The sequence below is a fragment of the Giraffa tippelskirchi genome, chromosome X, assembly GCF_054371585.1.
Source record: "Giraffa tippelskirchi isolate mGirTip1 chromosome X, T2T-mGirTip1v1.2.pri, whole genome shotgun sequence".
In the NCBI taxonomy this organism is placed as follows: Eukaryota; Metazoa; Chordata; class Mammalia; order Artiodactyla; family Giraffidae; genus Giraffa; species Giraffa tippelskirchi.
This window is the reverse complement of record NC_137289.1, coordinates 96,110,544-96,133,296: the sequence shown is the minus strand read 5'-3', so window position 1 is coordinate 96,133,296 and position 22,753 is coordinate 96,110,544. Positions and strand designations below refer to the sequence as shown.

Here is a 22,753-nt window from a genome sequence, read left to right as displayed (position 1 = left end):
GGGCTGCAGTCCATGGGGTCGCTGAGAGTCGGGCACGACTGAGCGACTTCACTTTCACTTTTCCTTTTCATGCACTGGAGAAGGAAATGGCAACCCACTCCAGTGTTCTTGCCTGGAGAATCCCAGGGATGGCGGAGCTTGGTGGGCAGCCGTCTATGGGGTCGCACAGAGTCGGACACGACTGAAGCGACTTAGCAGCAGCAGCAGCAGCAGCAATGAACACTTTCTCAACTGGGGCTAAAAAGGAATAATGCATCTGGAGCATCTTGTAATGCTAGAAAGCGAGGAAGTGCTTTGAAAAAAATGATGGGGCCATGTCAAAGGGACACAAAAGTCAACCTGAAGGAGCTTCCACTGGCCAAATCTGGGACAATTTGAGTGTCAAAGGAAATAATGATAGTGATTGATTATAATCTATGGAATAAAATAAGAACGAGTCTGTACAGATCTAAACACATAAATGGGAAAGAGAAAGCTCTTTCTTACAGTAGACTAGTAACTAACAAATATCAATGGAATGTTGGTGTTAGGAAATCATTGATGGATGCTGAAGCCAATAGTTCAAAAATTTTATATCTAAAGACAGGATGATAAAGCAAAGGTGGCAAAATGTGAACTGATGAACCTGGCAGAAGGGTACAGGTAATTTCCTTATAGGCTTCCCTGGTAGCTCAGACAGTAAAGGACCCGCCTGCAATGCCAGAGACCTGGGTTCAATCCCTGGGTTGGGAATATCCTCTGGAGGAGGGCATGGCATGGCAATCCATTCCAGTATTCTTGCCTGGAGGAACCCCATGGACAGAGGAGCCTGGCGGGCTACAGTCCATGGGGTCGCAAAAGGTCGGACACGACTGAGTGACTAAGCACATTTCCTTATACCATTCTTGCTTTTCTGTTACGTTTAAAATGGCATAAAAGCGTTTTTCCCCTCGCCCCACTAAAAAGAAAAAAAAATTAAAAAAATAGGGCATATCCTAGTACCAGACATGTTGCTGCTAAACATGCTTTCTAATTTTTTTCTTTCCCAAATAAAAACTACTGCTTGGGTGACAGGGTTTGCAGAGGTGGCCGGTAAGCACAAGAGACGTTTATAGTGCATTTTAACATTTATTTGAATGTTCCTGATGTTTTGCTATCCTAGTTTTGTTTTTTTAAGTGAAGCTTTCTCGCTTGATTCACTGCCATTCTTTCCTCACGGGTATTTTAAATTTATTGGTGGCTGGGCCCTTTACCTAACAGTATCATGTTAAAAAAAAAAAAAAATCAGCGTCAAATCTTGAAAAAAAAAACAAACAAAAAAAACACGCCAAGGGCTTCACACGAGACGGGATTCCCTTTTGGGGGTCACCCGGAGGAGGGCGGGAACAAGACATGCGCAAAGCTTCCGCTTTCATTTCCACTGTAAAGCCGACCATCTTCCTTAAAGGAGTACCGCGGAAGCGCGATTTTCTGTCGGCAAACACTTCCCTAGCGACGAGTCCCATGACACAGGAATGTCACAGTGTGTCATCATAATGAGTAGTCTAATGATAGCTCAAAAGCCAGAACTAATGACCTGGATTTTGGTAAAATACTAAACTGCAATTCACTTAACCGGCTAGTTTTTTTTTTCTCTTGTCTCTGTTTCCAAAACGCTGAACTTCCGGAGTAGACTCCTCCCCCTCTATTCCTGCCCGGTGGTTTGGTCCGACCCAATTCCACTGACAGGAGAGACGAACCGCGTCGGCGCAGAAAGCTGTTGGGGGGGTGGGGGGGAGGAACATGGCGCAAGCTCTGTCTGAAGAGGAGTTTCAGCGGATGCAGGTACCGCTCGGCGGGGAAAAGACCAGCAGGCTAGGCGACAGGGGTGCGGGGAAGGGAGAGCTTGTGCCACCGGCTTTGAGCAGGAGTTGGTTGGGATGGACCTTGAGTCTAAGGGGTCTGGAGAAGGGAAACTGAGGCTCCGAGTGGTGAGACTACTGGATTCCGAGAAACTGCTGGGCTCTCAGTGGTTGGATTCTGTTAGCCTTGTGGGTGGAAGAGAGAGTTCTAGCGTGGATACCTTAATGAGACCTGGAGGGGACGAGACCTTTGGGCTCTTGTGGGAGACACCCTAGGTGGGCGATGATATTGCTGAGCTTTGAGGGAAGGAGATCCTGAGAAGGCGAAACCATTTTGCCTGGAGAGGAAGGAAGCGGGTGTTGGGTTGTTTGCGTCATGGTGGGGGGAGCACTGGAGAGGGCAATACCATTACTGGTGGGAGGTAGACATTTTTGTGGGAGATACCACTGTGCCAGGGCACTGGGGAAAGACCCCACATGTTGTCATTGTTCCTGGGAGGTGGAGCTTCTGTGCAAGGGGTGGTACCACTGGATGATTAGGGGTGATCCCATTAGGGCTGGGGTGATGAAGGCCCTGAATGGGTAATACCATTAATCCTTGTTGGAGAGAGAACCAGAGGAGGTGAAAGAGTGATACCCTTGGACCGCGTGGAGAGGAGATCACTGGGCTCTGGGAAGGTACCCTGACTGAGTATTCTGACCACTTGATTCTTTTGGTGGGGCTCCGAGATGGGATGAAAGGCCAAAGGGGGCCCTTGTTGACATAGTTCCTTACTGGGGAAGACCATTGGATTTTGTGCGTGAGTAGACTCAAGGGGAGAAACCCTGTGTAGGGTCTGTGGGAGGACAGGAGGAACTCCAAGTGAAGAGAGATAATCCATTCGTCCTTGAATGAAGGAAACCAGTTGTCACTGTGTGAAGGACCCTGAAGGTGGAAGGGCGCGATAATTGGACCATAAAAGGGGAAGGCCCTTGTAACTTGTGCATAAGGGTTATTCCATGTGAGTAAGGGTAATCCACCTAACCCATCCAAGGCCTTGTAGGGGAAAAACCCTGAAAGGTATAGGTTCATCTCATTGGATCATGACTGGGGAGATCTTGAGGGGTGTAGGGGACCCTTGAGTGAGGAAGATTGATTCCATTTGTCATGAGTGAAGGCAAAACCATTGGACTCTGATGGATAGAGACTCTTAAATGGGTGCCAGGGGTGTTCTCATTGGATCAGGAGGAGAGGGTCCAGGAGTGGACAGGGGCAGGAAAGGTTCTATATGGGCCAAGCCCTCTCCCCTTTAGCAGACCACTCAGGGATGGAGTCTGGTGCCATGGGAGGGAGGGAAAGGTCCTGGTGCTGTAAGGGACAGTGGTTCTGGGAACAACTGGCCTCAGTGCCCTGCAGGGCTGGTAGGGGATATGCTGTTCGGAATGGCCCATACTTCACTTGTCCTCGATTCTTGAAAGGGATCTGGACATATTTTGAGAGCCTTGCTTGTGGTGACCCCGGGCAACCCCTTTTTACTCAGTGAAATTGGTCATAATACCAAGCCCTCTTCCCTTGGGAAAGAGGGAAGAAGGCAGTCCCCTGCCCCCTATTCAGGCCAAGAGGATAGACAGCACCTCTGATGGAAGACTGAACAGTGTTTAGTGTGTGATGAGGCCAGCCAGGGTAAGGAGGCCGACTTCATCCTGTGGGCACGGAGAGCCATGGAACACACAGGAACAAGAGGTGGACTGGGTCAGCACTGTGGCATCGCCTGGGGTCATAGCTGGACTGAAAGGGGAGAGGTGGAGGCAGCAGGGAGACGGGCGAGGCTGGCTGTGGTCATAAGTAGAACTGGAGAAGGTGGGACAGGGGCTGAGCAGCTGGACTCATTTGGGATGCAGCAGGCACAGGTCTTAAGAGTGACTAAAAAGGCACAAGGAGGGCAACAGGGTCTCTGGGGCTCAGAGGGTTGGTTCCCTCCTTGTGAGTGTAGGGGGCACATTCCCACCAAGTCATTTCCCTCCCTGCTTCCCTCTCAGGCTCAGCTACTAGAACTCCGGACAAACAACTACCAGCTTTCAGATGAACTACGCAAGAATGGTGTTGGTGAGCCAAGAGGGTCTCATTAGATGGGGGTGGCTCTGGGGGACAGAGGCCAAGGGGGAAAATACCTCAGAGGCCTGGCAGAAAGACCTTTAAGCTCCTTACCACTGACTGAAGCTGAGACTCCCTGCTTTCCCCACACCAGAACTCACCAGTCTTCGACAGAAGGTTGCCTACCTGGATAAGGAGTTCAACAAAGCTCAGAAGGTACCTCCCTCCACCTACTCACTAACCCAAGTTTCCCTGTAGCCGTCTGACTCATTCATTTGTCCAGTGAGCACCTGCAGTGAACCAGCATGTAACCTAATGTTACATGTTGTCATTAGTCATTCAGAAATTTCTCATGGAAGTCTCCTTTGTTTGATAATTTTATCTAATTTTGTTTAATTTATTGATTAATTTTTGTTTATTCTTAATTCATTTTTAATTTCAACTACTTATTCAAAATAATCAAATCTATCAGTAAGTCGCCTTGATTCTGCCTTCTGTCCTCCACTCACATTCCTGCCTTGTGCTCCTATTCCCTACCCTGTCCTGGTACTGTTGGTAAAGTGAAACTAAACCTACTTCTGAGCCCAGAGATCCACCCTGTGAAGGGTTAAATACTATGACTCGTGAAAAGCTCAAGAGCTTAGAGGAAAGGGTGTAAGCAGGGTGCTTCTCACTCACTCACCCCATTCCTTTGGGTTATAAATTGTTGTGTGAGTTCTGTGGTTATAGATACCCCCATCCCTCAACCCCTGTTATCATTGTGCCCCCTTGACATTTGCCACAATCTCTCCATACCCTAGTGAGGGAGTCCATCTCTTTTCACCTTATCTCTCTTCCCATCCCCCTCACCTTTAGGCACTGAGCAAGAGCAAGAAAGCTCAGGTAAGCGGACCCCTGGAGGGTAAGTGTGTCTGGTAGACTGCCTTAGAGGGGATATTTTGGTATGCTGGGATCTCCTTGTACTGGCCTTTCTTTCTCTGTGTGTGCACTTGCATCTGTGACTACCTCCCAGCCATGTGTTTTTGTGTCTGTCCTTGTGTTCCTGTTTTGTCTCTCTCTCTGTGTCTTTCTCCCTTTTTCTTTATCCTCCTCTCTCAGCCTCTCTCTGTCTCTGTCTTCCTGTTCTTCTTGGACTCTTGTTTCTCTCCCCAACCTTCTCTTTGTCTTTCTCCCACCTGTTCCTATCTCTGCCATTGTTTCATTTCTTCTTTCCCTTTCTTTGTCTCTCTTGATTCCCTTTTCCTTACTCCCCTGTTCCTCTCTCTTTTCCTGGTTCATTTCTTTCCCTGACCCCCTCTCTCTGTTCCGGTCTCCCTCTGTTGATCTCTTTGTTCCTATCTCTCTGTCGTCCTACCTTTTCTTTTTCTCTCTCTCCCCCTCCCCATCCCTCTCTCCTTCCTCTCTAACCTCCTTTCCCCATCTCTCTGTTTCCTTTCTCCCCAATTTCTATATATACCCCTCTTTTCTTCTCATTCTCTCCCCTGTCTTTCTCTCCCTCCCTATCTCCTCTTTTATTCCTCCTTATATCTCTCTTTCCCCTTGTGTCTCCTGATTTCACCCTTCTCATTCTCTGTACCCTGTGTTCTCCCCTCAATGTCATTTTCTCCATCTCTGTTTCTTTGCCCTGTTGCCCCATCCTTTCTACCCCTGTTGGAGACCTGGCTTACATCTGCCACTGCAGGAAGTCGAGGGGCTGCTGAGTGAAAATGAGATGCTTCAGGCAAAGCTGCACAGCCAGGAGGAGGACTTCCGCTTGCAAAACAGCACGCTTATGGCCGAGTTCAGCAAGGTGCTGGTGCCCTGGATAATTGAGGGGGGCCCAAGGGGTAGGGACCACATGGGCTATGGCTGGAGGGCTGCTGAGGGTGGTTGGACAGAGGCTGGCCCTGACTCACTGTCCATGGTGCTGAAACACGTCCTGGATCTGTGTTGGGGGGCAGTGGTTTGACAGATGGGACCACTCACTGCTGGGATTAGAAGGCCGCAAGCCTTAATGTCAGCTGTTTCTTGATCAGGTCACTCCTTTTCTTCGAGCTTCAAGTCTGCTGGTGTATATTTTAGGGCTGGTGCTATGCAGCCCCAGGGTATTGGTGGGTCTTAGGTAAAATTCTTATGCTTAGTATGGATTGGAAAGATGTTTAAGCCACTTCCCTTTTCTCTTCTAAGTTTTTAGTGTCTTTTAAGGGGAGAAGTCTCACTACAACAAAATAGGTATTTTCAAGCCTCTACCTGAGAATGTAGGGCTTGAGACTTCAAAAAATAAAACAAAGCAAAGTATGTTTGTATGCAAGTACACAGTATGGAGTATGCAGGTATGATACCAGGGGCAATTTAGTAAGTAATAGTAAAGATCCAGAAGGCCTCAATTAAACTCTCAGCTCTGCCTTTTACTAACTGTAACCTTGAACAATTCACTTAAGCTCCCTGTTTTTTGGTTCCCAAATGTTAAGATTAAAAGCTAATAATGACAGTACCTGCCTGGCAGGGGTTTTGTGCGAACTCGGTCAATTAATGTCTGCAAACCACTTAGAACAGTCTTGCACACAGTATCAGCTTATGTAGGTGTTAGCTGCTGATAATACTCTTTTATTAATTCATTTTCCCTCTAAAATATTTCTTGACTATTTAAAAGGTTTATATCTATCCTATGGCCTTACCCTGCCTCAGCCCTTACCACCTCTTACCTACTCTATTCCCACAGCCTCCTTGCTGTCTCCTCACTTCTAGCTTCTTGTACCAGGCCTGGTCTAAAGAGTGTTCTGACCTGCAGGTCTTACCACATTGCTCCTTTCCACAATACCTCCCAGTGGGTCCTTGCCCCCCAAAATTCCAAACCCCTGGTGCTCACATAACAGCTGATGTCATTGCCTCACTTTTCACTGCTTCCTTCCCCCAGCCTCAATGGTATCATGGTTCTGGCTGGGTGAGGTGGGGCAGTTATTCCTCCATAAATCCAGCTCGTGTTTCTCAGCACCTGCCCTGAGCTAGGCACTGAGCCAAGTATAGAACCTCCTTCACACTCCCCCTCCTTTTCCTAGAAGCTAAAAGTGCTCACAGGGAGGCCTGAGTTCAAGGCCTGTCTCTGCCACTTATTTGCCAAGATATTTCAGCTCATTTAGTCCTTCAACAGATAGTTCCTGAGCCCCCACTGTGTGCTCTGTGTTCTGAAAATAGTTGTAAGCAGTACAGAATAGTCCTCTTTCTTGGTTAGCTTATATTTCTGGGAGGGGAATGGGAGAAAAGATGATAATATAGTAGACAAATAATAGCACTAATAGCTGACAGTTACATTGTATTTACTGTGTGCCAGGTCCTATTTATGGACTTGCCTGGTGGCTCAGACAGTAAAGAATCTGCCTGCAATGCAGGAGACCTGGGTTCAATCCCTGAGTTGGGAATATCCCCTGGAGAAGGGAATGGCAACCCATTCTGGTATTCTTGCCTGGAGAATCCCATGGACAGAGGAACCTGGTGGGCTACAGTCCATGGGGTCGCAAAGAGTCAGACATGACTGAACGAGTAGGTCCTGTTTGTTGTGCTTTACATTATTCACTTGTTTAATTCTGGCAAAACGATGAGGTATCATTACTATCAGGAAAACTGAGTCCCAAAGAGATGAAAAAATTTGTGCCAAGATCAAATGGCAGAGTAGAAATTCACATGGAAGCAGTCTGGCTTTGGAATCTGTGCTTGTGACCCTATGTTATGAAATAAAATTTAATTATGAATCACAATTTATGATCCAAAATTTTTCAGAGACGTAAGAAATTAAAATAATATTAGGTAAATTTAATTGCAGTTTGTGCTAAGCAATAAAGAAGTGAACAAAATGCCATGCTAGCAAGTATTATAATTTCTGTGTTGGGGAATATTACTTGCAAGGTGACATTTGAGCAGAGCACTGGTGGTTGCAAAAAAGCCAGTCATATGAAGAACTGGATGAAAGGAATGGTGTTCTGGGTAGAAAATATGCCAGGCAATAAAATAAAAATTCTCTATAGGCCTCAGTCTTCTCATCTGAAAATGGGGACAAAGGATCCTGTCAGGTCTACTGTCCAGTAGTTGAACAGGAGGCTGGCGTAGTTTGATTTGCATTGTATTGTTCTCCATGAGCTCTCCCAGGGCTAATGATAGGAGCTGTGGGCAATACTGACCCTGGAAATGCTCTGAAAGCTGTCTGTGGTGCCTTGGCTCCCAGATGCAGACTGCTCTACAGAAGAGGGCTGGGGGGCCATCCATGATGTTGACATCTGGGACCAGCAACTTGTAGAGGAGGCTGAGGTCTTGAATTGTGACTGTGAGGTTGGGCGTGGGCAGGTGGAAATTTTCCTCAGTATTCTCAAATCTTCTGTTACTCTTTCACTTCACAGCTGTGTGAATTTGAGGTTCTTTAACATCTGTGCCTCAGTATCCTTATCTGTGTAGCCTCTACATCCCAAGGGTGTTATGGGAACTAAATGAATTTTAAAGTACATGGATCAAGTGCTATGTATATTTCAGCAAATGCTGTTCTGATTTTTTGCTTTTCTGCCACCTCACCTGTCCCCTGCTCAGCTCTGCAGCCAGATGGAACAGCTGGAGCAGGAGAACCAGCAACTGAAAGCTGGGGCTGCCAGGACAGGGGCTGCCCAAGCTGGGAGCCTTGTGGATGGGGAGCTACTGAGACTGCAGGCGGAGAACACAGCCTTGCAGAAGAATGTGGCAGGTGTGTGGACACCCTGCTGGTAATGTGGGGGCCTTGGGGCTTGAGTCAGGTGTTGTCTTCTCTCAGGGAAGGGACAGGCTTCAGAATCAGGCTTGGCCCTGCCATGAATCAGTATATGACTTTGGACAAGCCATTTCACCTCTCTGAGCCAAAGCTTTGTCATCTACCAAGTGCATGCACCTAGAAAATTGTAGTAGAGATAAAAGGTGATAATCTTTCTGAGTTTAGTTCAGCGCCTGATACCTAGCAAGGTGTTACAGATTAGCAGCTTGAACATCAGAAAGGAGATGTTTGCTAAATGGAGAAAGGGAATGAAGGAGTATTAGGAAGACTCTGAGCCCAAGTTGTCAGTGGGGTCTGGGATGAAAGCCGAAAGAAAGCTTCATCGAGTGTGGGAGTGTCCTGATATGTGGACTTTTGGAGAGCAGCTGGGGCTTGTGGGGTGGTGGTTGGTAGTTTGGTGATCAGGAGGGAGACGTTGTAGAATGTGGCTGGGGATTAGAGGTTGTAGAAGGATTCAGCTGTAAGTGGAGGAGGGTGGGTATCACCAACACCTTGGAAGACTGGGTGGGGCTTAAGGATGGGATTGGGTCTTGGGAAACTAACTTGGGCTGATTTGATGGTAGATAGGATTTCTGTGGTTGGTGGGGCTTAAAAGATTTGTGAGAAGTGGGGGCTGAACCTTGATTTTATAGGCTTGTGACCAGTGGAACAGGGTTTCTGCTACCTAAGGGGTTGAAAGCCAGTTCTCCCTCTATTTGAGGTGAGTCGGGGGTCTTCAAAGACTATCTCATCCATCATATGTCTGTTCTGCCCACTAGCCCTGCAGGAGCGCTATGGGAAAGAGGCTGGGAGGTCCCCAGCTGCCAGTGAGGGTGAAGGGGACCCCCCAAGGGGCCCAGCTTCCCCTGTTGTGGCCCCAATGCCATTGGCAGAAGTGGAGCTGAAATGGGAAATGGAGAAGGAGGAAAAGAGATTGCTCTGGGAGCAACTGCAAGGCTTGGAGGTGAATCTGGGTCTGTTGGGTCTGGGGTGCCAGAAGGCAGGTGTATGCCCTAGCTCTGCCTAGTGATGTCTGTGACATCACCGTCTTGTGGGCTGATGGATTAGGAGGGCAGGGAAAGGCATAGGCCCTACCTCCTGCCTTGCTGATAACAGTTCCCTCCCTCATCCATTCTGGCAGACCTTGAAGCAGGCTGAAACATCCAGGCTGCAGGAAGAACTTGCTAAGGTGGGGCTGCTAAGCTTTCCCTGGACTTTGCCCTCACCCACGCCCCACCTGCCATGCTTCCGTCAGTAGGATAGAGGGGCAGAGTATCTCCTCAAAGCCCTACTTCATCATCTGTGAAATGCAAAGACACACATTTATGTCACAGATATGCTTTCAATATGATATGGGCTAATGTCCCTCTGTGTCTTGTGCTTGGCAGGTCCCATCCCATTCTTCTGTGTCCTCCCAGCTCTGCTTGTTCATTCATCTGTCCATCCATCTGTCCGTCCATCCATCCAAGCATTTATAGACTGCTGGCTCTTAGGAACTTGAGACCCAGTGGTGAGGCAGCTAATTACGATCCTGCTTTCCAGAACTCCCAGCCTAGCTATTCTATGATGTGGCCATCAGTCAATAGATTGGGGGCATAAATGTTGAGCCAGAGGAGCTGGGTAGAGGTCACATTTTTGGTGCCGACCAGCTGCTCAACCAAATTACTTAACCCTTCTGAGACTCAGTTTCCCCATTTGTAAAGCCAGTAGTGTTCACTTCTCAGGACAGTTTTGAGGATTCCATGAGGTAACATAAGTAAATCCCAGTTTCCAGAAAGGCCTTAGTGGAAAGTGTCTGTAAACATGAAGTTAATTTTTGTCTTTATTAATATTATTCTCATTGTTATCACTTGTCTGTAACCCCTTCCCCAACCCTAGCTCTCTGAGAAACTGAAAAAGAAACAAGAAAGGTAAATTTCTTTTTTCCAGAGCTGGGGAGGAAGGGGTTTGGGGGGACTAGAGAGGAGCTTGACTAGTGGAACTGATCCATATACATCTATCTTTCTGTGCCCAGTTTTTGCCGTCTGCAGACAGAAAAGGAGACACTATTCAATGACAGCCGGTATCTACCAGGGTTGGGGATATTGGTGGATAATATGGCAGTGCCCAGCATGATTAACCGAAGATCCTGGGGCCAAACTGGGAGACTGGGCCTCGGGCTGTGGTCAGTGTGTCCCCCCCACCAATCACCCCCAGGAACAAGATTGAGGAGTTACAACAGCGGAAGGAGGCTGATCTCAAAGCCCAGTTGGCTCGAACTCAAAAGCTACAGCAGGAACTTGAGGCTGCCAATCAGGTGAGGGGCTGGTTTCTGAGATCACTGGGACAGGGACGGGGCTGCAAGTCTGGGGAGCTCTGAGGTCTGTGGAGGCTAGCTGGGGAGTCTGATAGTTTCTGTGTTAGAAATATAAGGACTGAATGGGTCCTGGACCCCCTAGGAGCTAGGAAAATGGAAACTGGGGAACCCTGAGAGCCCTAGGGGTTGGGCTAGGACTCTGCATGAATCAAAAATCTCAGAGGGGCTGAGGACTAGGGGGCTGTGTGCCACAAGTGTGGATGAATCTGAATTGCTGGGGTATTAGAGATAGGAATCTGAAGAAATCTGTGGTCACTGGACTGGGACCAGGAGTTGGAGTGAGTCTGAATTCTCTGGAGGCTGGGTAACTTTTAGAACTATGGACACAGCTGGGCCTGGAGGCTGAGTGCATTTGAGACCCTCAGAGCTTGGGAGCTGGTTTGGGTCTTGAGACACCTAGGAATTTGGATCATGTGAGCTGGGTGGTCCTGAGACTCCTGGGGGCTGTGGATAAAAAACTGGTGAGTCTGAGACATCCAGAGATTGGAGCAAAAGTCTAGGGAGGTGTGAGGCTCCTAAGAGTGGGGAGTGGCTGGGTGACTTTAAAGTCTCCAGGCTTCCCTTTAGAGTGAATGTGTCTGAGGTCCCTTGGACTGGGGGATATAGTGGCTGTGAGTCTAAGGCCCCTCAGAGCTGGGGACAGAAGTCTAGATAAAGCTGGGTCTTCAGTTAGCTGGGTCTGAAGATCCCCAGAGACTGGGGGCAGGAGTGGCAGGTGAGGTGTCGGCCTGAGGTCTCAGCAGGAGCTGGAAACTATGCCATTGTATCAATTTGAAACCTGAAGGATCTGGGGCTGTGAGTGTGGGTGGGTCAGAGACTTTGGGGACTAGGGACATAGGAGTTGCATGTGTCTAAAACCCCTGGGGGTTGGGGTCAGGAGTCTGGGTGAAGCTGTAGTCCCTGGGAGTTGAGTGTGTCTGAGAATCTTTAAGGCCCCTGTGCTGGACTCTGGGTGAACATGAGACCTCGCATGGTTGGGGGCTGAGTGAATTTGAGATCCCTAGGACTGTGGGTATTTTCTGAGGTGCTTAGGACTGGAATGTATACAGGGGTGTTTGAGGCCCCTGGGGATAATGACCTAGAGTCTGGGTGAGCCTGAGATCGCTGATAGCTGGGTAGCCCTAGACCCTCAAGTGCTGGCAGCATGCTTCCCCCTTCCATAGAGGGGGTCTGTATGGTTATACGTACCCCAGGGGAGGCTGAGGTCTGGAATGGGCTCCCCTGACCTGGTCCCCACAGAGCTTGGCAGAGCTGAGAGATCAGCGGCAAGGGGAGCGCCTGGAGCATGCGGCAGCTCTGCGAGCCCTACAGGACCAGGTACATTGTACTGAGAGGGCTCGGGGAGGTGGGGGTGAGGGCAGGTTCAGCGGGTACTGTGCAGGCAGGCAAGGCCCCAGGGGTCCTGCTCCCCTGGTCGCAGTTCTTGTGGGTGTGTGTATGTGTGTCCTTTCTTTCTTGGCTGTGGGTAGGTCCTGTCTTCTGGTTCTGGACCCACTCTCACTTGTTGTGGGGTGGGGCCAGGTGTCCCTCCAGAGTGCAGATGCGCAGGAACAAGTGGAAGGACTTTTGACTGAGAATAATGCTCTGAGAACTAGCCTGGCTGCCCTGGAGCAGGTACAGGACACATGGGAGCCCATGCTGATCCCTCCCTAGTTCCCCCATCTCCCTCTGCTTGTGATCCACATTGGCGTAGGGTCGCCTGAACCTCATGCTGTTCTCCTGCCTCTGCTTCTACTTCATTCTCAGTTTCTTTCTCTTGGCTTCCACCCCTCTTCTCTCTGGTCCCCCATCTCTGCTTTTCTTACATTCTAGTTTCTCATTGGTAAAAAGCCAAGAAGTGTACTAATCTTAAGTGTACACTCAGTGAATTGTCCTTTTCTGTATATTTATCTATCTCTGTGTAACCACCACCCAGAGGAAGATATAGAGCATTTTCAGCATCCCACAGGCCCCTATTACCTCTTTTCAGTCAGTACTTCCCAGAAGTAAGCACTTCTCTGACCTTTAGCAACATAGATTAGTTTTGTTTGTTCTTCAACTTCATGTAAACGAAATCAGACACCGAATCTAATGTCTGGCCTCTTTCTTGAAGCATTCTATCTGTGAGGTTTATCCATATGTAGCACTAATCTGTTCTGCTATCTCTGTGTGCTATTTCATTGTATTAATACACCACATTTGTCCAATCCCCTCTTGATCACTTTGACTGATTTTCTCTTTGAAATTCTCTCTCTCCTCCTGGCTCTCTTTTCACCTCTCTGCCTGTCTCCCTGGGAACACCTCGTGACTGGCCCCTGGGGCGGGCCTCTTTCACTCCACTTCCATTACCACCATTCTCTCCAGATCCAAACAGCAAAGACCCAAGAACTGAATATGCTCCGGGAACAAACTGCTGGACTGACAGCTGAGTTGCAGCAGTGGCAGACTCAGTATGAGGACCTCATGGGACAGAAAGATGACCTGAACTGCCAGCTCCAGGTGACACCTCTGGCTTGCACCTGTCTCCCCCTAGTTCCCTAGTTCTGGCTCAGTGGAATTTCCCATGAGGTGTGGTGGGAAGACCATTGAGTCAGGTGGACCTGGGTTCCAGTATGACTCACAAGCTTATTAGCACCTGTGTGTCCCAGACCAAGTCATTTCACTTGAGATTGAGCCTCTTCAGTTAGTTAGGATAGCCAATCTGATTCCATAATAGAAACAAGAATAATGGTGGGATAATTAATGCTGAGGAGCAGCTAGGGGTCTCTGCATGTTTCTAATCTAGAAACGGAGAGACCGTCACTCACTTGACCAGACGTGTCCTGGGTGACCAGCACCTCCTGGGGGCTCTTTATCAAACTCACTCCCTTTGTCCCCGCATTAGGAGTCATTGCGGGCCAATAGTCGGCTGCTGGAACAACTCCAGGAACTTGGACAGGAGAAGGAGCAATTGATCCAGGAACTACAGGAGGCTCGGAAGGTGGGCAACACTGAGGGGGTAGCCCAGACTGCTGGGGGACAGGTGATGTGGACCAACCCAAGGGAATGAGAGGGGGCAGAAGATGGCCAGTTCTATGAGGAGGGGTGGGTGGCTTAGCCTGGTCAGTGAGGCTGGGGAAGAGGTGCACTTTGGCTCGTTCCTTTGCCCTTATTCGGTTTTGGAGAGGAGGTTGACTGGTGTCCTCCTGCCTGGCTACCAGAGTGCTGAGAAGCGGAAGGCCATGTTGGATGAGCTGGCCATGGAGACACTGCAGGAGAAGTCCCAGCACAAGGAGGAGCTGGGAGCAGTGCGACTACGGCATGAGAAGGAGGTGCTGGGGGTGCGGGCCCGCTACGAGCGTGAGCTCCGTGAGCTACATGAAGATAAGAAGCGGCAGGAGGAGGAGCTGCGTGGGCAGATCCGTGAGGAGAAGGTGGGTGGGTAGATGATGGCGCCCTTCTGCCTCTCAAACCTGGAGAGTGAAGCACTGCCAATGGGCCAGGGAATGGCATGGGTGAGGTTCCCACTTCTCCACCTGGCCCATGGTGGCTGGCTCTCTCGCAGGCCCGAACGCGGGAACTGGAGACTCTTCAGCAGACGGTAGAAGAACTTCAAGCTCAGGTACATTCTATGGATGGAGCCAAGGGCTGGTTTGAACGGCGCTTGAAGGAGGCTGAGGTGAGTTGGTGCCTGGGGACGCTCAGAGGCTGGTTGGGAGGGTACCCATGGCAAACCAGGGGACCAGGAGTGGTCAGGCCCTGGACGTTTCTGAGATGCTCTTGACTTGAGCATCCTCACCGCACCCTCTGGCTCAGCGGCACCCCTCTGGAGGGGATTGGGGCCTGGTCATCAGTAGGGCAGAATGTCAGCTGTGCAAATTTGAAAAAGCACCTCTTCCTTCTTACACTGTACTTCTGTCAGGAATTTATTGTAATACAATCATTCTACTTTTGTTCCAACCAGAACTTTTACTACCATTTTCTGGAAAACTGATGATAGTACATAAGAGGCTGTGTCACGTGGCAGTGAAGAACATACATGCTGGAGCCAGTTGTTTGCCTGGGTTTGAATCCTGGCTAGGCTGCTTTCTATTATAGCTGTGTGGCCTTGGACAAGTTATTTACTTCTCTGTGGCCAGATTTCAACAGCCATAAAAAAATGATAACAATACTTGCTGTCTAGGTACTATGGGCGGGTTCTATAAAATGAGGTAATACATATAAAGTCCCAGGTGACGCTAATGGTAAAAAACCTGCCTGCCAGTGCAGGAGACGAAAAAGATGTGGGTTTGATCCCTGGGTCAGGAAGATCCTTTGGAGGAGGAAATGGCAACTACTCCAGTATTCTTGTCTGGAGAATCCCATGGACAGAGTAGCCTGGTGGGCTAGAGTCCATGAGGTTACAAAGAGTTGGACATGACTGAAGCGACTTAGCACGTGCAACATTCCTGGCGTGCAATAGTGCTATGTTATGTTTTATTAAATAAGATGTAAATGCAGATGTTGGTCCTCGATGTGACACTTCTGCATCCAGTGTTCCTGTGGGAGTGTCTTCTCTGCACACCCAGGGTCCCCACTGCAATCTCTTACCCTCCTCACTGGGCGTGATGTTCTCTGGGGGGCTGTGGTCAGACCTGGGACTTGTCTTGTAGGAATCTCTGCAGCAGCAGCAGCAGGAACAAGAGGAAGCCCTCAGGCAGTGTCGGGAGCAGCATACCAGCGATCTGAAGGTGCCTCTTGTATGACAACATTCCTCTCTGGTGGGAGGACTAAGGTTTCCCAGGCCTTGGCCTGAGCTGCCCTCTGCTTTGCAGAGCAAGGAGGAGGAGCTGCATGGTGTGCAGGAGCAGCTCCGACAGGCCCAGGAGGAGCGGGACTGTCACCTGAAAACCATCAACAGCCTGAAGCAGGTCACTGGTCCCTCCTGAGCCCTTGAAACACCCTGGGCCTCAGCATGCAGTAATGGGGCAGGGAGGGAGCACACTACAGGCAGCCATGCTGGCGCCCACAGCTGTGCTCTCTCTCTCCCACAGGAAGTGAAGGACACAGTGGATGGGCAGCGAATCCTGGAGAAGAAGGGCAGTGCTGCGGTATGACAGCACATGCTTGGGAGGTGTTCAAGCATGGCCCACTCTTGCCCTGTAGCGCCCCCACCTGTGGGCCCACCAGGCCTCAGCCCCCCTCTTACCCCCTTTCCCCACAGCTCAAGGACCTCAAACGGCAGCTGCACCTAGAGCGGAAACGGGCAGATAAGCTGCAGGAGCGGCTGCAAGACATCCTCACAAACAGCAAGAGCCGCTCAGGTGAAGGGCCCAGACCACAGGGGAGGCTGAGGTGTGGAGAGGCAGAGCCTGGGCCTGAAGGCTGGGGCTGCTTCCTGTACTTTATTCTGTAGGGCACTCCTGTGTCTTCTGTTCCTCTTGAACTTTGTCTTTTACCCTTTCTCTGCATCTCTCCCTCTGTTTCTCTCTCTCTGCATTCTCTCTCTGGGCTCTCTCTCCTTTTTGCTGTGTCTCTTCTGTTTTTATCTCTCTGCCTCCTCATTTCATCTCTATCTGCCTTTCTCTCCCAGCTTTCCCTCTCTAGTTCTCTCTTTTCCTCATCCTGCCCTTTTCTTCTCTCTGTTCCTTTGTCTGTCTCCCTCCTCGGTCTCTCTCATCTGTCTTTGTCTCTGTTTGTCTCCTCACTACCCCTCATACACTCCCACACCTCACCCAATGTCTCTCTGTCTGTTGTGTCCATTCTCTCATTCTGTAAATATGGACTGAGCCCTCACACTTACATCTGGGGTCCCTGATAGGAACCCCCTGCCCCAAGTCTCAGTCCTCCAGGAGTTTCCCGTTGAGCTGGGGAGACAGACTTAGAATCAGGTAGCAGCACTACCATGTGATCATTATGCATTTAAAATCTACATTATTTCTGCCACTTAAGGCAGAAAATAAAACAGAAAAATTTGAGTTGCCTCAGACTTCTTTTTTTTTTTTTTTTTAACAAAGAAATGGCCTAAAACTATGTTTAAATAAATAAGTTGCAGTGATGGCTCTGGTGCCATTTCCTGTATCACAAGTGAGAGAAAACTTGCTGCCTATCCCTCCCCAGCCACCCTGCTCTTGCTGGAGATCCTTGGCTTGTAGTGTCAGCCCCCCTCCCTGACACTCAGAAGCAGCTGCAGGAACAGAGGCACATGCTTAGTGGCTGTATTTCAAGTGATCTGTCAAAAACGGGTGTATTTCTCACCAAATCACTGTCTCGCTGAGGCACTCAGTCTCCTGAAGTTACCTGTCTTTATAAGGGAGGAGTTTTATTTCTTTTCTGTTGCAAGTTGGTGTGCAAATCAACAAACAGATTCAAACTGTGTGCCATATATTCTATTTGTCCATTAGATGAAAGTCAGATTTAGGTGTATGCCTATGAGTCTATTGCCATCTTTTCTCTTTGTGTCACTACTCTGACTTGTGTCCTAAACCAGCATCTCTGTTAGCCTCTATCATCTGCTCTGGCTTGCTGTCTATCTGGGGTCTTCTCTCTGCACATGCGGGTGCCCCTGTGCCCTCTCCAGCTATCTGTACCTTGAGTCTGAGTGCATACGCCAATTTGTGACCATTTGCGCCTGCATCACGTCTTTCTCCCCATCTTCACCTTTGTTTCACTTCTGGCGTGTGTTTGCCTAGAGAAACAGCTCTTTTTTCTGTTTCTGCCTTTCCCTACCCTACTGTCTGCATCATACCTGAGTGTCTCTTTGCGTCTCTCCATCTCTGTCAAATCTATTTCTGCCTCTTCCTGCCCTGGGACCCTGGGGGATTGGGGCTCAGATTTCTCTTCCCTCTCTGCCCAGGGCTCGAAGAGTTGGTTCTCTCAGAGATGAACTCACCAAGCCGGACCCAGACTGGGGACAGCAGTAGCGTCTCCTCCTTCAGCTACCGTGAGATCTTGCGGGAGAAGGAGAGCTCGACTGTTCCAGCGAGGGTAAGGGGCAGGGAAGAACCTACAGCCCCAGCTTCTACCCAGATTCTAGGTCCTCCTTTTTCCTTCCCCTGCTGCCATCTTCTACTCGGCTCAGCACACACATATTCTTGTCAAGTTTTCCTCAAGCTCACAAACTTGGATTCAGATTGCTAACTGGAGGATGAACAAATTATTTTCTCTGACCCTCTGTTTCATCATCTCTGGGCTAATTCTACCTTTCCTGGTGCCATAAAATATGTGGCTCATAGTAGGTGCGTTATCCATGTAGGAGATCCTTTTTTCCCCAATTCATAGTTGTCACTTATTATTGTCATCTGTGTCAGCTTCCTTGCCAGATCCTTATATTTGAAAATAACTTTTTTTTTATCATTCTATAAGTAGTTTGTGTACATTGTAGAGGGGCTTCCTTGGTAGCTCAGTGGTGAAGAACCCACCTGCAGTGCAGGAGACACAGGAGACCCAGGTTTGATCCTTGGGTTGGGAAGATCCCCTGGAGGAGGGCACAGCAACCCACTCCAGTATTCTTGCCTGGAGAATCCCTTGGATAGAGGAGCCTGGTGGGCTACAGTCCATAGGGTCACAAAGAGTTGGATATGACTAAAGCAACTGAGCATGCACACACATACATTGTAGAAAAATTGAAAAAACACAGCAAAGATTTTTTTATAAAAATGCAAGGAAATCACATCTTTACCATCCAGAGATCACCACTATAAATTCTTAGTTCATACCCTTCTAGACCCCTCTCTCTTTTTTAAACCTAAATAAGATTGTAAGTAACCAACTGATCTCTACCATCCTAATTGGTAAATGTTCAAGTGATGTGGGTTTGATCCCTGGGTCAGGAAGATCCCCTGGAGGAGGAAATGTCTACCCACTTCCAGTATTCTTGCCTGGAGAATTCCACGGACAGAGGAGCCTGGCGGGCTACATCCCATGGGGTTGCAAAGAGTTGGACACAACTGAGCACTCACACATCTTCTGTAGTACTTTGACCTTAATCAGATTTCTCTAGTTGGTCCCAAAATGTCCTTTATTGCTGGTCTTATGAAAATCAGCATTCAATTTCGAGCACATTTGTTGCATCTGGTTGCTTTATGTCCCTTAAATCTCTTGAATCGAGTGTAATCCTTCATTTTCATGACATCAACCTGTAGAAGAGACCAGCCCAGTTAACCTGCAGAAAGTGTCCCACCTTTGGGATTTTCCTGTGGGCTTCCTGGTGGTGTCATTTAGTTTGTTCCTCTCTCCCCTGATTCTCCTGCCAAATGGGAGAACTCCGGGGCCCCAGGCTCTCCCTTCATGATCTCAATAAGTCTATACTGTGGTTTGATGGTTCCTGTCTCCCTCTTTAGGTAAAGGGGGATCCAGAGTCTCTGAGGGTGCCAAGACTTGTCTATAGTTTGTCTGCAGCCCCAGTTGCAAAGCTCACCCCCGGCTTGGTTCTCCTCAGTCCTGGATCCTATCTGGGGTGACAGTGCTGAGCCTGGGCTGGCCTCTCCCCTACTCTTCCCTGCAGTCCTTATCCAGCAGCCCTCAGGCCCAGCCCCCACGGCCAGCAGAGCTGTCAGATGAGGAAGTGGCTGAGCTCTTTCAGCGCCTGGCAGAGATGCAGCAGGAGAAATGGATGCTGGAGGAGAAGGTGCCATCTGCTTGCTTGTCCCTGCTTGGCCTGCCTTGGCAAGGAGGCTGGGGTGGCAGGAGTTGGGGGTGGAGATGGGGCAGTATCTGGCCAGGCCCCTCCTCCTGGGTGAACATGCTGCAGTTTAGGGTCTGAGGTGGGCTGGGCCGCCCTGCAGGTGAAGCACCTGGAGGTGAGCAGTGCGTCCATGGCGGAGGACCTCTGCCGGAAGAGCGCCATCATTGAGACCTACGTCATGGACAGCCGGATAGGTTAGTGCTCCTTCCCCAGCCCTCACCCCTCATCCAGCCCCTCACCTGCCCCTGCTTTCCCTGCCATCCAGAGCTGTGGCCTCTCTCTTCTGACAGAACTCACCAAAGTTATTGCAAAGACCACAGGTGGTAGAGTGGGTAGCCAGGCAGACAGGACCTTACTGCCTTCTTCTACCCCATCTCTTCTCAGTTCCTCCCTCCTGTCTGAGGCTCTGTCATCTCTCTACCCTCCTATATTGAGTGTCTTTCCTCCCCATTCTCCTTTCTCCTCCCTGTGTTTCTTCCCCTGCTTTCTCTCCCTTCTCTTCTTTCTGCCTCATCCCTGCCCCCCTTCATTGTGGCTCACTGTTCCTACTGCCTGTTTAGATGGTTCCACCTCTGGAAATTTTCATTCTCGGGATGCATAGCCCTTTTAGGGTCCTTCTCTCCTTCCTGTTCTTCCTCCCCTCTCCTCCTTTCTCCTCTTCCTTCCCCCACCCCCATATTTGTTTCTTTTGTCCCTTTCTTTCAGATCTTCTCCTCTCCCTGTTTTATTAAACCTTAATCAGAACAATGCCACTTGACACGCGCTGAGAGCTGACTGTGTTGCACACAGTCATAGGCATTTTTCCATGAGTTAGTTCTTATCCTGATTTCTCAGGGCTGCACAGCTAATAAGTGAAGCCAGGGTCTCACATGGCAAAGCCTCTGCCCCTCCATTAGGCTTCTCCCCCCATTCTTCTCCCCCACTCCCTGTTTCCCTCTTTCCTGTTCTGTCTCTGTCTGTCTCGGCCAAGGGGGTGGTTCTCAGCTTGGGTCGTTGCAGATGTATCTGTGGCAGCAGGCCACACAGACCGCACCGGGCTGGGCAGTGTCCTGAGAGACCTAGTGAAGCCAGGTGATGAGAACCTTCGGGAGATGAACAAGAAGCTACAGAACATGCTAGAAGAGCAGTTGACCAAGAATATGCATTTGCACAAGGCAAGTGTGGCCTACCAGCCTACCCCTTTGTCTAGCCACACAGCCCCTGGGTCATCTGCCAGTTCCCCCTTCACCTACCCCATTCACCATGGACTCCTTCCCCCTTGTCTTCCCATCATCCAGTCAACGTACTCACTCTCAGTTTAGTCTTTCACTGTTCCCTCTGTCCTTGTATCCACACACTCATCCATTCATACACATTCAGCCACTATCCCATCAACCCACCAACTATTTGCCCATCTGCCTTGCTACCTGTCTAATCATCTGCACATGTCTTTGCATCCATTTCCTGACATATCTCTCCTTCTGTCTCACCTAATCATCAATCACCCCTTGTCTTACTTTTACCCACCCTCCCAGCAACCCGCCTGCCCACCTGTTGCCCTCCATCTGTCCTCTGAACAGTTCATCTGTCCACCTATTTGCCTACCATGGATCTCCCATGCATCCACCCATGTGTCCACTCACCCACCCTGCAATCCAAGTATTTGCCTATCTCAGGGTAAGTCAGAAAGGATACAGGTCCAGCCCCTACCTTGGAGAAGCAAGCTCACTATTTAGTAGACAAGAAGGTGATGGGGGGTAGGGGTACAGCAGATGATCCACTCCCATGTCCATATCCCTGGCTCTAGGCACCCCTCACCCCCTCACACACAGCACACACACCTTTTCTGAGCCCAGCCCACTGCTGGGAGCTCTGGGACTTCTTCAAATACCTTCCTGTCTCAGGTTAGACATACCTGGAGATCGAGGAGATGAGATGAATGACACCCAGGCTTGGTGAGGGTGCCATCGCCTGCCACCTTCTCTGACCCCTGATGGCTCCTTTGTTTCTTAGGACATGGAAGTTCTGTCCCAGGAAATTGTGCGGCTCAGCAAGGAGTGCGTGGGGTCCCCCGACCCCGACCTAGAACCGGGAGAAGCCAGCTAAAGACCTGCAGGCTGCACCCACTCCCTTCCTTCCCTGCCTCCCAGGACACAGTTCCCTTGGGCTGTGGTGGGAAAATGGGGGCTGGGGCCAATATCAAATAGGTTGGGAGACTGGACATTAAAGGGGTTGGAGGCCTGATGGCTGGTGTCAGTGACCCTGTCTTAGGGCTGAGGCCTCTGGGGAGTGGGGAATCCTGAGGGGAGGGGCAGGGTTTTCTCTTCCTCCTTGGTCCTGGCTCCCAGGGGCCTTTGCCTTCATCTCTGCATGAGCTCTCCCTCCAAGAGACCAACTCTTTTTAATTTAATTTTATTTTTTAATTTATGTCTGGAATCCTGGCTACTCTGCATTTGGGATTGGGGATGTTGGGTGGGGCATGGTCCATGTTCAGCGTTCTAGCAATGTGTGTGTGTGTGTAAAGGCTGTGCAGCCAAAATACCATCTGGCCAGATGGGCCCACCCACTCACTGTCTGCTCTGATTCTTTCCAACTATGAGGGATGTGCTTAGGGTAGGGAGGTTACTGGAAGGGGGAGGGTGGTCACTGGGTGCACCTTTACTCTTCTTCCCCCACCCTGTCTCCAGTTACTGTTGACCAGCCTCTCAAACTGAGTAGAGCAGAAATACCCGCAGACATGTATGTGGGTGGATCTGTTTGGGGTGTGGGTATAGATGAGTGGACAGATGGGAGGATGGATCAGTGGTTGGATAGACTGATGGATAAAGTAGAATGTTGCATGGGTTGGTGATGGGAAATAAATGGACAGATGGATAGGTGATTGGATGAATAAATGGGCAAATTGGTTGCTGGACAAGTGGATAAGGTAGAGGAGGAACAAGTGGGGATATAAATGGACAGATGGATGGCTAGGGGGATGTGTGGATGGATGAGTGGGCAGGTTGATGGATGAGCTAATGGGAAGACTAAATAGTAGGTATAATAAATGATAGGTGGAGTTATGGGTGGGCTTCCCTGATAGCTCAGTTGCTAAAGAATCCACCTGCAATACAGGAGACCCCGGTTTGATTCCTGAGTCAGGAAGATCCGCTGG

The 22,753-nt window shown here is 49.6% G+C and overlaps 1 protein-coding gene across 14 annotated transcripts; it reads left to right on the top strand.

The window, feature by feature from the left end:
• Positions 1-1,740: 1,740 nt before the first annotated feature.
• On the top strand, positions 1,741-22,166 carry GRIPAP1 (GRIP1 associated protein 1). 14 transcript variants are annotated; one of them, XR_014075664.1, is made up of 26 exons: positions 1,741-1,803; positions 3,840-3,906; positions 4,049-4,110; positions 4,750-4,776; positions 5,576-5,683; positions 8,449-8,599; positions 9,421-9,605; positions 9,783-9,830; positions 10,520-10,551; positions 10,656-10,703; positions 10,838-10,937; positions 12,237-12,314; positions 12,519-12,611; positions 13,341-13,475; positions 13,861-13,956; positions 14,177-14,389; positions 14,521-14,634; positions 15,608-15,685; positions 15,770-15,865; positions 15,989-16,045; positions 16,159-16,258; positions 17,791-17,921; positions 19,441-19,563; positions 19,721-19,814; positions 20,620-21,276; positions 21,613-22,166. XR_014075664.1 is itself a non-coding variant. In XM_081564826.1 (26 exons), exons 1-26 carry the CDS (start codon positions 1,762-1,764, stop codon positions 21,703-21,705), a joined length of 2,508 nt encoding a protein of 835 aa, XP_081420952.1. In that variant the 5' UTR covers positions 1,741-1,761; the 3' UTR covers positions 21,706-22,166. The 14 variants fall into 14 exon arrangements, 13 of the variants coding, with proteins under 13 accessions (XP_081420952.1, XP_081420948.1, XP_081420951.1 ...); XM_081564826.1 differs by having other exon boundaries at positions 20,638-20,774; XM_081564822.1 differs by having other exon boundaries at positions 20,638-20,778.
• Positions 22,167-22,753: the final 587 nt, after the last annotated feature.